At 38.4% G+C, this 13,378-nt stretch overlaps 1 protein-coding gene across 3 annotated transcripts in view; it reads right to left on the bottom strand.

Moving 5' to 3' along the window:
- Positions 1-4,675: 4,675 nt before the first annotated feature.
- Ms4a4b (membrane-spanning 4-domains, subfamily A, member 4B) overlaps positions 4,676-13,378 on the bottom strand; it is a 19,992-nt gene continuing 11,289 nt past the window's right edge. For all 3 annotated transcript variants that reach the window (NM_021718.2, XM_030251019.1, XM_030251018.1), the window contains exons 4-7: positions 10,373-10,429; positions 8,947-9,072; positions 6,867-6,968; positions 4,676-5,266 (exon numbers count right to left, since the gene is read on the bottom strand). In NM_021718.2, coding sequence (NP_068364.1) covers positions 5,126-5,266; positions 6,867-6,968; positions 8,947-9,072; positions 10,373-10,429 — 426 coding nt within the window. In that variant the 3' untranslated portion in view covers positions 4,676-5,125. The remainder of the gene's footprint in view (positions 5,267-6,866; positions 6,969-8,946; positions 9,073-10,372; positions 10,430-13,378) is intronic.

Raw genomic sequence — 13,378 nt, 5'->3', positions numbered from 1 at the left:
TCAGGCCCAAGCTCACAACGATGTAATGTTACATTGAGATCCTTTACAAAGCACACCTGGCTTTTTTCACAAGAATGGGTACTATTGACTCAGTGCTGCTGCCCAAGGCTTAGGCTCTAGGGAGCTTGACTGAGGGATACCTGATGCCTGTAGGTTTCAACATTGCCTGGTCCTAAGATAACATCAGCCTCCTATGGTAAAGGCTGTGGTAAGGCACAGGTAACGTCCCTCATGAGGGCCGGGTTTATGGTCTAAAAGCAGTGCTCACGGTTTAAGGTAAGAGTCTGCGATGATAAGTAAAAACAAATTCTGGGAGATGTGGGCAGAGCCTGTTTCATCAAAGAGCAAAGGATCACCAGGTTGTAAACCTACAACATTCCTGGCACTTGTTGTAGAGCAGCTCGGCTACACATCCCATTCCCATGAAGATGTAAACCACCTCTTTATCTATCCTGGCTTCTCCGGTGCTTATCTGTGTACACAGGGCCTTTTTGTCCTTTGCAGTTGTGAATTCTACAGTTCCTGCTTGAACTCTTTTGCAGAAGACACAAGCTAAGACATGTTTTATCATCTGGTAGTTACCTTTGTCCTCAAGGCTAGAACAGCACAGAGATAAAGCCCTGCTTCAATTCTAGAAAAGACTGAGGGACCAGCTTCTCTTAGAACTCCATCCTGATCTTCTGGAACAGGGGCTATAGGAACAACTGTTGCCTGTAAGTGGGATATGTTCTTCTAGCTGGATTGCCTTGTGTGGCCTCAGTGGGTGAAGAATCCTCACAGAGATTTAAAGAGCCAAGGTTGGAAGACAACCAAAGGGGCCCTACTCACTTAGAGGAGAGAGGGAGGGAAAATGGAAGAAGGGTTGTGGGAGGGGAGCAGTGAGAAGGAGGTAAAGTGAATAAATAATAAAAAAAATCTGGTGTGTCTTCTTTCAAGGATGCCTACTGTCACTGTTCCCTTCACATTGTGCCCTGTGCCCTCATCACTGTCATAGAACCTAGTGAATTAGTGAGGTGCAGCTGCTCTCCTGAGCTTTGACCATGGTGAAGTGTAGCCTCTTGAGGACAGGACACCCACTTTTGTCTGCAGGAGAATTTCCTAATAAATTAGTTGAATCTGTCAACCTGACATCCCCTCACCAGTCTATTCTTCATTTCATGCTCTCACAATTTGAAGTTTGTGTAAAGACATTTAATAGGGTACATGAGACAATGCATGTAAGAATACTGTCACAGATCCTATACACTGGACAGAAGAGTGCGGTTTTGCCAAGTTCTCCCATACCATCCCTGACCATCCATTCTCAGGATCCATCTCTCCTCTTCTCCCAAACCTAGGGCTTTTGAGCTTTATTTGAAAACGGGACATCTGCAGCCTGAGTAAAAAGCTGCTTTCCCCAGTCGGACCTTATTTCCATTCTGCTGTTACATTCTTGGTGGTCTCCAGAGTCTGAGCTCTGCTCTGTAACCTAAAGATAAAAGTCTAACTACAATAATAAACTAAGATTAGTCATCGGGATCTTCTATTTTAATCTCTCAACATTTTTGCAAATGTTCTGGTCCTCAGCCCACACCCTCTGGGAAAATCCCTTTAAGAGTTTGCATTCATTTAGACTTGCCATTTTCTCTTCTCTTTCCCAAGCCAACGTGGTTAATTATTTTCTCCTTGTTTAACTTTTCTCCACTATCGGCTTCTGCTGCCTGATGTAATATGCTCTTCTGACTAATTGTTAGGCTTTCTACTTTGATCCTTACTTTCCCCTTCTAAGTGTAGGCATGTGGAGCTTGACTGCCTTAGTTCTATCGTAAAATAATTCTCCTGGTGTCTTAACCCTCTTCATTTAATGATCACTCTTATACCCATCTCAGAACAAAAGTCTAAAACTGAGTTTTAAGTTGTCTCTACTACTCTTCCACCATCCAGACTTCTACATTACTGCTTCCCTCCCCCACAATGTTATTCATGTAGTTTTATTAAAGAATCAAGCACTCAATATATCAGTCAAACTGCTGTTTATATAACTATCCCTTCAGATGTTAACAGTTTGAACCAATTTCTCCTTTGGTTCTTTGATGTAGGATCTCCTGTAGCCCAGGCTAGCCTTTAACTCACTATGTAACAGAGGCTGGCCTTGTGCTGAGATTCTAGGCATACATGGCAATCTCTACCAATTTTTGGTAGATATTTACCTACATGTGTTATACACAACCATTTCTTGTCATTCCCATCGACAACCTTCCAGTTCAAGTCTTCAGTTTATTCTTCATTCATCACATGTGTCTTACTAAAAGAAATACCATAGTGTCCCTGATTTTGCCTCTCCATCTATCTAGACTGAATGATTTATTACCTGCTACTCACAAATTATTAAACACCATTGAGTAACAGCTGAGATAGTGAATGTACTCATGAATCAGATGATATGTGTCTTTTCATAAAGCTTTATGTCTTTGAAAAATCCATTATTATTGAGGGTGGAAATATCTGTGCATAGAAAATTATGTGCCATATATATATATATATATCACAAATACACACGCACACACACAGGTGAGGAGTTAGATATGGTGGCTGTGTACCATGTACATGTATAGCTATTGAGGATGCTAAAAAGAACTAAGAGCCAAATATTTCTGGATTATCTAAGTTTGGTTAAATTCTTTGTACTTCCTCCATTTTCTTTTGTTTTAGGTTTTTTGTGGGTGGTTGTATACATACAATAAAAGCTCACTTATGTTTATCGTGATTTTCCAGAAAGCAAGAGTATAAGATTGTAAGATTGTGACAAAAAAAAAAAAAAAACAAAACAAAACAAGAAAACAAAGAGTCGATTCTGGAACTACTCCGAAATAGTTTTGAGATGTATCTTCTCTGGCTGGTGTGTGAAATTTCCCAGTTAAACCAGCCCACTGGAAGAGCACAGACAGGATAAGAACACTGAATACATTCATTACAGTTATAGGAAATGCAACCCTGCAGCTGTAGGGAAAACGCTTCCCTTCCTCTTTCCTCTACTCACTTTTCTACTATTCTATTCTCTCGATGAGAAAAGGAAAAAAAAAAACCCAAATGCTTCAAATGGAGAGGGAAAAATGCAGTATTTCACAATACCATCAGTCTTGCTCATAATGTCTGTGACATATTGGGCAATAGGAAAGATGCAGCTGAGAATACAGCTTGGCCACTGCTGTGTGCTGTGACCAGATTCAGAGAACAAAGGGTTGAGAGCTTAGCATAAGCACTTTCATAACTGACTGGGACATCCCATCCCTAGCTGAGAACTCACTTCCTGTGATGAGAACAAGGAAGCAACAGCACACAAAGAACAGAGAAAGAGCTGCATGGAAGGAAACTGAGAACTGAGAGAATCATTGAAATCTTTGTGAGTGTGACCCATTGCCAACAAGAAGCACTGCTGTGGGCTGGTCTGACTCTATGGGTGGGTATTTAAGTAACTCCAATGAGGGAAAATGTTGTTTGTTTCTTTGGTCTGCTTTGGTTTCTTTCTTTGTTTGTTTTTTATTTGAAACATATTCATATCAATCATTTTCTTATTGGTCTTTGTCTTGAACCAGTCGCTTTGCACTTTTGTCTTCTATAGTATTCTTTATGGTTTTTATATGTATTTTATGTATTTATTTCATTTTATGTGTGTGTGTGTGTGTTTGTTTGTTTGTTTGTTTTGTTTTGTTTTTTAGTATGATGTGTGTATGTGCACAGCTTGTGGGCCTGTGCCTGCAAAAGTCAGAAGAGGGCATTAGATCTCCTGGAACCTGGAACCTGAGTCAAGATTGCTGTGAGCCACAAAGTGGGTGCTGGGAACTGAAACCAGGTTTTTGTCCAAGAGTAACAAATGCTCTGAACTGCTAAGCCATCTCTCCAATCCCATTTGTTATGTTTTTCATGTTTTCTTTCTGAGAACTGTCTTGACATAACTATATTAAAAGTTAATTTAGGATAATAAGTAAAGAAATAGCAGCAAGGTTATGGTTTTGGTAAGTTTTTGGCTCCTGGAACATAGCAATACCTGCAGAAGTACCATGGCTGCTTGGTAATATGCAAATATTTTAACCCATGTTATGCCAAATTAATGCAGGATCTAGACTTATTCTATAATGAATAATAAACATTGACACACACTTATCATCAATTTATCTAAGAATTTACTGGCAATTATGTCTTTTGGGGAAATTTAGCCTAATAAACAGACACTTTGGATTTTGCTTTTAACTAGAAAGTTAATGTGAACATTCAACTAGAAGGCAGTGTCACCTTCAAAGCCAATCTTTAGTGACTTAGTTTCACAAGTTAGGCCTCATATCTGAAAGATTCAGCAAGCCTTCAAAATAATGGCACTACTTGGGACCAACTGTTCAAAGATGTGAGCCTTAGGGGAGATTACAGCGCCAAACCACAGTTATAAGTGATTTTTTAGGTCATATCTAATATATACACATATGTATATGTATACCTTCTATACTCTCTATATGCATACTATACACATACCATATATATGTATGTATATATATATATATATGTATATATATATACATACATATATATACATACATATATATATACACACACACATATATGGTGATACACTATATTTATATAAATATACACATGTATATAAATGTATGTAGTGTGTGTATTTAAGGATCAGGTATTCTGATTTCAGGCATTTCTCTTTATTATAAATTTTTACCAGATCTATTAAATTATACACTATGTTACATATGAGATTAAAATTGGTTCCTATCATTAGTAATTTCTTACATACTTTATGAGTTTGTACTTGATCAAAAGCATCTAAATCTACTTATTTAGCAAAAGCCCCCCCCACCCCCAAAAATGTGAACTCCAGTTTTTTAGTCTTTGCAAAGAGACCTCATTTCACTAAGAGGTCTTTTGTTTGGTTGTTTTTTTTTTTTTTCTGTTTGCTTTCAAAACATCTTTGCAAATTCATTGCCCCTTGTACATACAATGAATATAATATGTTGAAGTGTTGTTGACCTAATAAGTGCTTGACTTACATACTTACAGTAAATCTAATATTCACCTCAAAAGCCAGTGCAATGAAGTGTTAATATCCTAGGGAAATACACACACACACACATCAAAATTAGACTATTTCTCCTGGGTGGTTCTTGTACACATTTCCTGGAACATTGGTCCCTTGGTGTTCTGATGGTAGCAATGGTTGAAGTGTCATTGGGGGTGCCATCACTGTCTCAACAGGATTTGATGGTAGCACTACAAGAACCTGTGGAATGAATCAAAATGTCATTGAGTCACCCAGTTCAGTCCATATGCTTCCATTTCCATATCCTATAATGTTACTTTTATTAATGTCTACACTGTGGCTACTAAGTTGAATCAAACATCGCACTGAGTGGTGTCTGGGCCACTTCAGGATCATAAGGTGTTGCATACCTAAGACACTCTTTCTGTGGCAGCTCAGTAGCTGGTATACTTGAACCAAATTGTCACAGAGAACGACAGTGGAATTCTTCCAAATTAGTTTGCTCCTGTTGACAGCTGCACATGTAGACCTTGACATGGTGGCCTTGAATGAAGTGCTGCACACATGACAGTGGCCCAGAATGGCAGATGCATCATGACACATGGAAATATATTCTGACCTTCACTATTAAGGGGCAAGGGCCAGCAGTAGAATGAAGAAGATGGACATACTTAAGCAACACATGCACCTAGCTCATTGCTTTTGTTGGTTAACACACTAGAGGACAGCAGGAACAGCATTTCTCAGCTCTAGGGAGAAGATGCTGGGTTACACTATCTTCGTATACAAGCTTTGAAGTAGCTTATGCGGCATACTGTATTCGTGGTCTACTTCCTGATTATTTTTCACCTTCTACGTTTGTGACTTTATTCTCCTTATATAAACTTCTTCATTCTTCTTCTTGTCCAAGAGCATCTGCAGCAGCCCTTGGGTTAAAACAATGGCTAGGTGTACATAAACTGAAAGTTTCTGAGAAACAAAAGCCCAATAAACATTTTGAACAAAATTTAGACAGGAGAATAGGGACTAGAAAGGAATAATTACAGTCAAGTGAATGGGGCTGGATTTGATAAAAACACACTATATGCAAGTTGGCCACATACAATGTGAAAGACACCAGTACCCAAAAGAAGGCTCTAAGCTCTTCTTCACCTGGGCTTCATCTACAGAAGACAACATACTGAGTGAGGTTGTCCGGCAGTGAGACGATCAGATACAAAGATGCCAAGTCTCTAATGGTCCTATAAAATGTGCTTCATTCTGTGGCTGGATGCTCTTCAGGCTCTTTCTACAGCTCACTAGTCCACTTCCATTTTTAGGAATGCTTTCTTTTCTTGATAAACTCTCTCTATTTCTAACATGAGTTTCTGGTATAGGGCATTGATCTATAACACAAGGATCTGGAACTGGGTGACCTCTGAACTCAGAGGGGTGGCTTAGCACTCCTAAATATATTTTCCCAGACTTTCTGGGATTTTGAGGTCTTTCTCTCATTTTCCCTCTGTCTGGAGGATAAAGAGATTTTCAGTTTGTCTGTCCTGTTTTGTTTTGGTTGTTTTGGTTTCCCTCCCTCAAACTGTCCTAAAAGTGCCTTTGAGCTTCCCTCCTAGTCTGACTTTAAACTCTATTATTAATGAATCTAGGCAACCCAGAGGGAACCTCACTTTTTCTGATCACATGGCCTCTTAAGACTGAGCAGGGAACAAGGCTAGGCTGGCAATGGTCTTGATTGAAGAAGGTAAGAGACAAAGATGCGTCCATGTAAGCTGGTAGATTTGTGTGACTGACTACAGAATGATAGAGACCTACTAAGCATCACCGAAGAAGAACTGCTACTCACCTCACGGGAGTTACAACAGGAAGCTTCACATCCAAATGCAGAGACGGACACAGCAAGGCAGAATTCTAGCATATTGAAAATTAACATCAAAACATCCAAACCCTAAAAACAGATTCATACCAAGGAATATGAAGAATGGATAGTACATGTTTGAAATATGCCCTCCTCCCTTTGACTACCATGCTAAAAGATGAAGGCCCTGACCAGGGATTTGGAAGTTTAGCTTTTGATACAGCCCAAACCTAAGACTATTTCATTGTCTCCTGAATGTTACTAATATTCTCACTTATTTTTTAACTAATAAAAATTATCAGAGACCCCTAACTCCAAGACTGATGTGCTCTATACTAGATGTTTCACATGGGGAAAACAATATCATTTCATATTTGAAGAGGATAGTCTTCTAGGATAGTCCCAACTCAAGGATGGGGTTAGCCTGGTTTATAGTGAGAACAGAGGCAGCTTATTTATATGCAGAATGCCCTCGCCTGACCAGGCTGTCCAAGTTTTTATGTCATCTCTACATGTAGAAATAAGATCCTGAAGAATCCTAGTCTAAGAGACTGAGTATGCTTCAGTGTTTGCCTAGAAAATAGAGGGCAGAATGATGAGCCAAGGAATGTGGACAGAAGGTGGAAACACAAAAGCTGAGAAAGTTACTTTGCTGTAAAGCTTACCGGGAAGACAAAAACCTTGACAACAGTTGATTATGCAATTGAAACTCATTTTGAAAATCTGTCATCCTGTAATAAAGTCTATGTGGATGGCACACTATTTTGGTAGTGATTGTCAAAACACTAGTAAATCATTGGAGGGTTGAAACCACACTCCTTACTATTCAATGCATTTGGCTTTGTCTGTATCTTCACCAAGCCACAGGATCAAAATAGAAGAGAGGTGACACATTACTTCTGAATTCTCCTGCCTTGAACTGGTGCCTAGAATTGGCAGGTTTGAATGATCTCAGTGATCAGATATGGTCCCTCTCCTGTGAATTAATCCATTAATCAGGAGCTTGGCACATGAGAGACACTGATTCAGTGGATTGTGAGAATATTTGCATTGGTTGTTTTCATCCTGGCTCCTGCTTCAAAAAATCCCTTAGCCTCTGGATTCAGGCCTTGTGGCAGGCACAAGTGCAGAACAGAAAGTAGGAGAGATAGCAATTTCACATGAGATATAATTTAATTTACATAAACAAGTAAATTCTTAGGCTTGGTGACTCATGACTATAATCCCAACATTGAGAAGAGAGGGTGGATTTTTAACCCAAGTGTAACCTTGGCTCCATAGTAAGACTCCAATCTCTAGCAATATCAATCACACATACTGAAAACATCATCAAAGCAAAACAAAGCAAAGGTAGATTTTTCAACATAAGTAGCAGATATATATGTGTGTTTATAGTGCATTTTTATAAGCTGTAAGAACTATCATATTTCTTGATCACTTTGGCTGATCATTGGCAATTCCTTGTGGCTTGTTCTGGTCATTCGAGGTAGAATACACTTTATCTGCTCTTCTTTACAAATAGCTTACACCTTTAAAACTGTTTGCAAGGATTATAAGCTATACAATTTATCTTTTCTCCCAAGAGGGTTGGCACCTCCCAGCATTAGGATTTTGGTTTTATTTTGGATCTCTCTTGGGCACCAACTGAAGATCAGACATGACATGTGGGTCCTTATGGCAGAGAAGTAGCCACATTAGTGGTTTTCTTTGGACTTAGTTACAGACAGAAGGGAAATAATGAAGTTTCATCTGATCTCAAATATTGTCCTACTTTGCTATCACTTGTGCATAGCAAATTGATTTATTTTCCTATTCTCTTTTTTCCCAATAATTTATTTTTTATTAACTTTACATCCTAATCACAGCCCCCTCCTTCCTCTTTTCCCAGCCCCAACCTTACAAATCCTTCCTCCCATTGTGCCAATTCCCTTTTCCTTAGAGGAGGGAAGCCCCCTTATGTACCACCCACACTTTTGATTTTGTGATCAGAATGTTGACTGTTGCTTTTGCAAGAGTCAGTGAGCCCTTGCCTCCTCCATGGCACCCCACCAGCAGAGTGAATACATACCTTGGTGATTGTATAATTATACCGAAACGGAAACTGTGAACCCACAGCCACACTGACTACACCCATTATGCTTGCAGTTGCAGCCAACACAGAGGTGATAGTGTTCAGAGTTAGACTGGCAACGATCTGGAACGGAATGGGGATCAGTTATCAATGATAACCTTTTTATAGCTCCACCAATATTTAAAGAACAGCATTTCATTCTCTTCTTATCCAAACTAGAGTCTTGTATCTTTCTTTATAGTAGATTTACTGCTAATCCCTTGCCAAAATAAAAACATAATAACTGTTATTCCTAAGACTAAATCTTCCAGATGATTCTCAAGGGCACAGGATGCTCTTCTAACTTGATGGTAAAATTTTCAGTCTTTGACACATTACCTGGAGAGCCTGTCTGTCATTTTCCATCACACTATTCCTAACTGTTCTTGTGGAAATGCTGATGGCGGCGTCCCTCTTGCATATTTCCTCCTATGCTGCAGATATAGCTCCGCAATCTTTTCTCATGGTTCAGTTAAGTAAACTTTATCGTGAGAAGTCAAACAACCCAGCAAACTGAAAGTCTCCGGTATCTAGAACATGAGCTACACTTTAGAGGCCAGAGTTGGTCAAAGATGCTAAGGAGGCAGACAGGATTTAGCCCAGGTGTAGAAAGGTCATCTTGATAGTGCTACACAAGTTGATGTTTACCTGTTGCAGGAAGTGAAATTCAAATGGAGCTTTTAGAGAATGAAATAATTGTTGAACTCCTGGCTATTACCCTTATCAGCTTTATGATGGACATATCACTGTAAATGTCTTTTTAAGCCTTTCATTATTTTAGGTTTACAAATGATTTATCTGCCTATATGTACATGCAGCATGTGCATGGCCCTGGTAACCACATAAACCTGATGAGGGCTAGGGATCCCATGGAACTGTAGTTATGTATGGCTGTGAGCCACCATGCGGGTGCATAGAAAAAAAATCTGTGTCCTCTGTAAGAACAAGTGCTCTTACCCTCTGACTGTCTGGACTCTATAAAAACTTTTTTCAAACTATTACTTTGGATACATCTATAGAAGTTATTTTAATATGTCAGTCAATTTTTTTTATTTTTATCACTAAAATATTTGGGCGCCAGTATTATGGGCTGGATCTAAAGCTTCAAGGCACATCTGTCTACACCAGGCCCGACATTTCTTCCCCTAATTCACTGTACCAGCACCAAGATCCTTCCAGCAACTGCCTTGACATTATATCCTGTCAGACATGATGAGACTTGTTATGAATCAGTAGCTCAGCTACACTTTTGAAAGTCAGGTGCCTCTAAAGCCCATAGCTGTGATTTTAGGAAAATAGAATTAACCCCTTTATATCTTAGCAGATATATGCATAGTTGATGAAATTACTCCTTTTCCATAGCAAAACATACCAAATTACATACCAGGCATTTTGTAGGTGTCACTCCTGCTGCAATGGACAGGGATCCGGAGACAATGAACTGGTCATGAGGGGAAATATCCAGGTTAAACATCCTTAAATAGTTGTTATAACTCATAGCATACTAACTCTTATACTTGTAAATCAACTGAGTTTAGTAAAGTGGCCGGCTTTCTGAAAGGCAGCAGTTTTCTATGTCACCCACCTTCCCCATCCCTAGGAGAGCAGAGGAAAAGTAAAATGAGTTATGGAAGAACCAGCAAGGTTTTGTTAATAGATTATTCCATGTGTTTATTTTGGATGTTTGACATAAGGTCTTGTTATGTTGTTCTGGTTGGCTTGGACCTTGCTATATAAACCAGGCTGGGCTTGTGCTTGGAGTGACTCTCCTGTTTAAGCTTCCTGAGTGAAGGGATACAGGAAGGAGCCATCAACCGTGTCTCCATTTTTTGATAGTATTTTCTTTATGCTTCAGTATAGAGGAATAAGCCATGGTCCCTCTTAGCTGTTCTTTTCCCCCTTAAAGAACTATGACTGGGGTGATCATATTTCTATTTACACTGACAAAGCTATCTGCAGTTTCTTACTCTCGAGACATTTATTTAATATGTAGGACATTTTGAGATTATATTTCATAGACTTAAAAACAAACGGAAGACTTTTTAAAATTTTAAATTATCAGGTCTTTTCACATACTTACTAATGTTTTTTAAAAACTTATTTAACTCTCATCTTATCAAAAATGTTAAGAGCAATATAGGCTAAAGCTCTCCAATCCTTTTGTTTTTTTGTTTTGTTTTTTGTTTCATTTTTTGGTTTTAGCATGATGAGAAGCATTTTTTAAATTTTTATTAGATATTTTCTTTATTTACATTTCAAATGTTTTTCCCTTTCCTGGTTTCCCCTCTGAAAACCCCCTATCCCATTTCTATTCCTCTTGCTCACCTACCCAACCACTCCTGCTTCCTGGCCCTGGTATTCACCTACACTGGGGCATGGAATACAGGCCTTTCTTCCCATTGATGTCTGACAAGGCCATCCTCTGCTACATATGCAGGTGGAGCCATGGGTCCCTCCATGTGTACTTTTAGTCCCTGGGAGCACTGGGGTTGCTGGTTAGGTCATATTGTTGTTCCTCCTATTGGGCTGTAAACTCCTTCAACTCCTTGAGTCCTTTCTCTAGCTCCTCCATTAGGGGACCTGTGCTCAGTCCAAAACAAATTGAGGACTTTTAAAATTTTGAATTATCATGTCCTTTCATGTACTTCTTATTAATGTTTTTAAAAAACGCATTCAACCCTTATCTTATCAAAAATGTTAAGAGCAACGAAGGCTAAAGCTCTCCAATCCTTATAATGAGATTTTGCCAACGTGATACCAAACTAAAGACGTTACCCTGACAAAAACAGAAAAGAAATTATCCTTGTTGACAATGAATATTGGAAACTGTAAATAAAATAATGGCAAGAAATTAAATTATATTTTAGATGATGACTCAAATATGTAGCTCATTTGAGTCTGCCAATTTGGCCATTATTTTCATTTTAATCGAAATGACTGCTGTCAGTTTGATTGAATTGACCTCTTTAGACTAGTCAGCTAATATACAAATGTCTGGATGTGATTTCCAAATTTTAGTTTATAAGATTTAAAAGTTAATGGAGTGTCAGTAGGACCATATCATTGAAACTAAAATCAAGATATAGATGAGAGGCTGGGGAATTGCATGTCTGTCCATTGCTCCCCTTGCTGGCCTGAAACCTTGAAGTGGATCCTCCATCATGAACTATGGGAGTTGTTATCCAAGATGGTAATGAGTAGGAAATAAAGATTGAAGCAGTCATCGACAGTGAGGAGATAAATGAGATTCTGAGATCTTGTTCATGGACTGAATACATCTTGAGAAAATTAACCTCCCTTAGTCTCATTTTATTTTTTCATTTGTACAGGGACGATAAAGGGAAATTTCAGAAGTTGCAGTGATTGGCTGAGGTGGAACATTACATACAAAAGCATTTAGTAATGTGCCAGATTAAAGTGCAATGTAAGCTATTACTGGTATTATTGGTGGAATTATCATCATCATTATTGCCATTGGTAACTATTGATATACAAAGTGTCATGCAACTTTTAAATATATGACAGTCTGTGGCATTCTTTAAATCTTAAACACCTGTTGTAAAATAAGAAGAGAAAATTAAAGTACCAAGTCTACCACATAACTCAATTTTCTCATTCTCCAGATCATCAATAAATGGAAACCTTGCAACACTTGAATAAGACTCTAAGCTGTAAAGTACAAATCACCAAGGTTATGCATTGTCTTTTCTTCTTGTAAGTTCATATAACATATAGGTAACAAAATGTTTGATTTCTATACTTTATTGACACTCTGAACTGTAAAAAGCAAATTATCTCCAAGTTTTATTTATAGAGGAAAGCTTTTTAACTTTCAAAATTATTATTCAAACTTTAATTAGTTATTTTATTTAAAATAGAAACAAAACTCACCTATAGTTTTCCTATTCTCTTAAGCGTTTATTGAGATTTGTTTAGCCAGATGCTGTTAATCACCTGCTAGCTTTCTCCCCTCGCCTTTGCCAACAACGCCCGTGTTTCATTCATTCTTTCATGGGCTTCAGAGTTTTGTGATCCCTTCCTAGCTAGAGAAGCAGATCTCAATTCCCCAAGTTAACAATAGCAAGACAGTTAGCCTTGGTTTGAGAATATACTTGTAAACATTTTATGAGCAGTGAAACAGGTCAGCAAGCCATATCACACTTTCCAACTAACCCTATGATTGATTAGCAATGAGCTTTCCAGGAAATCAGTTGTGTCAATGTTTAACTCCTAGGGAGTACTTGACTACATGCTGTCACAATATATCTTAAGTGACATATTAAAGAAGTGGTCCACCTATCTCATACGAATGGCATGTGGATATTGAAATGTGAATAAGGAAATACTGAATCGGGTTTAAATATGCTGTTCTCAATTTGAAAGAGTTGAG

This window comes from Mus musculus, chromosome 19, assembly GCF_000001635.26.
Source record: "Mus musculus strain C57BL/6J chromosome 19, GRCm38.p6 C57BL/6J".
NCBI classification, from domain to species: domain Eukaryota; kingdom Metazoa; phylum Chordata; class Mammalia; order Rodentia; family Muridae; genus Mus; species Mus musculus.
Note: the sequence above shows the minus strand (reverse complement) of the source record. Positions and strands in the feature narration are given on the sequence as shown.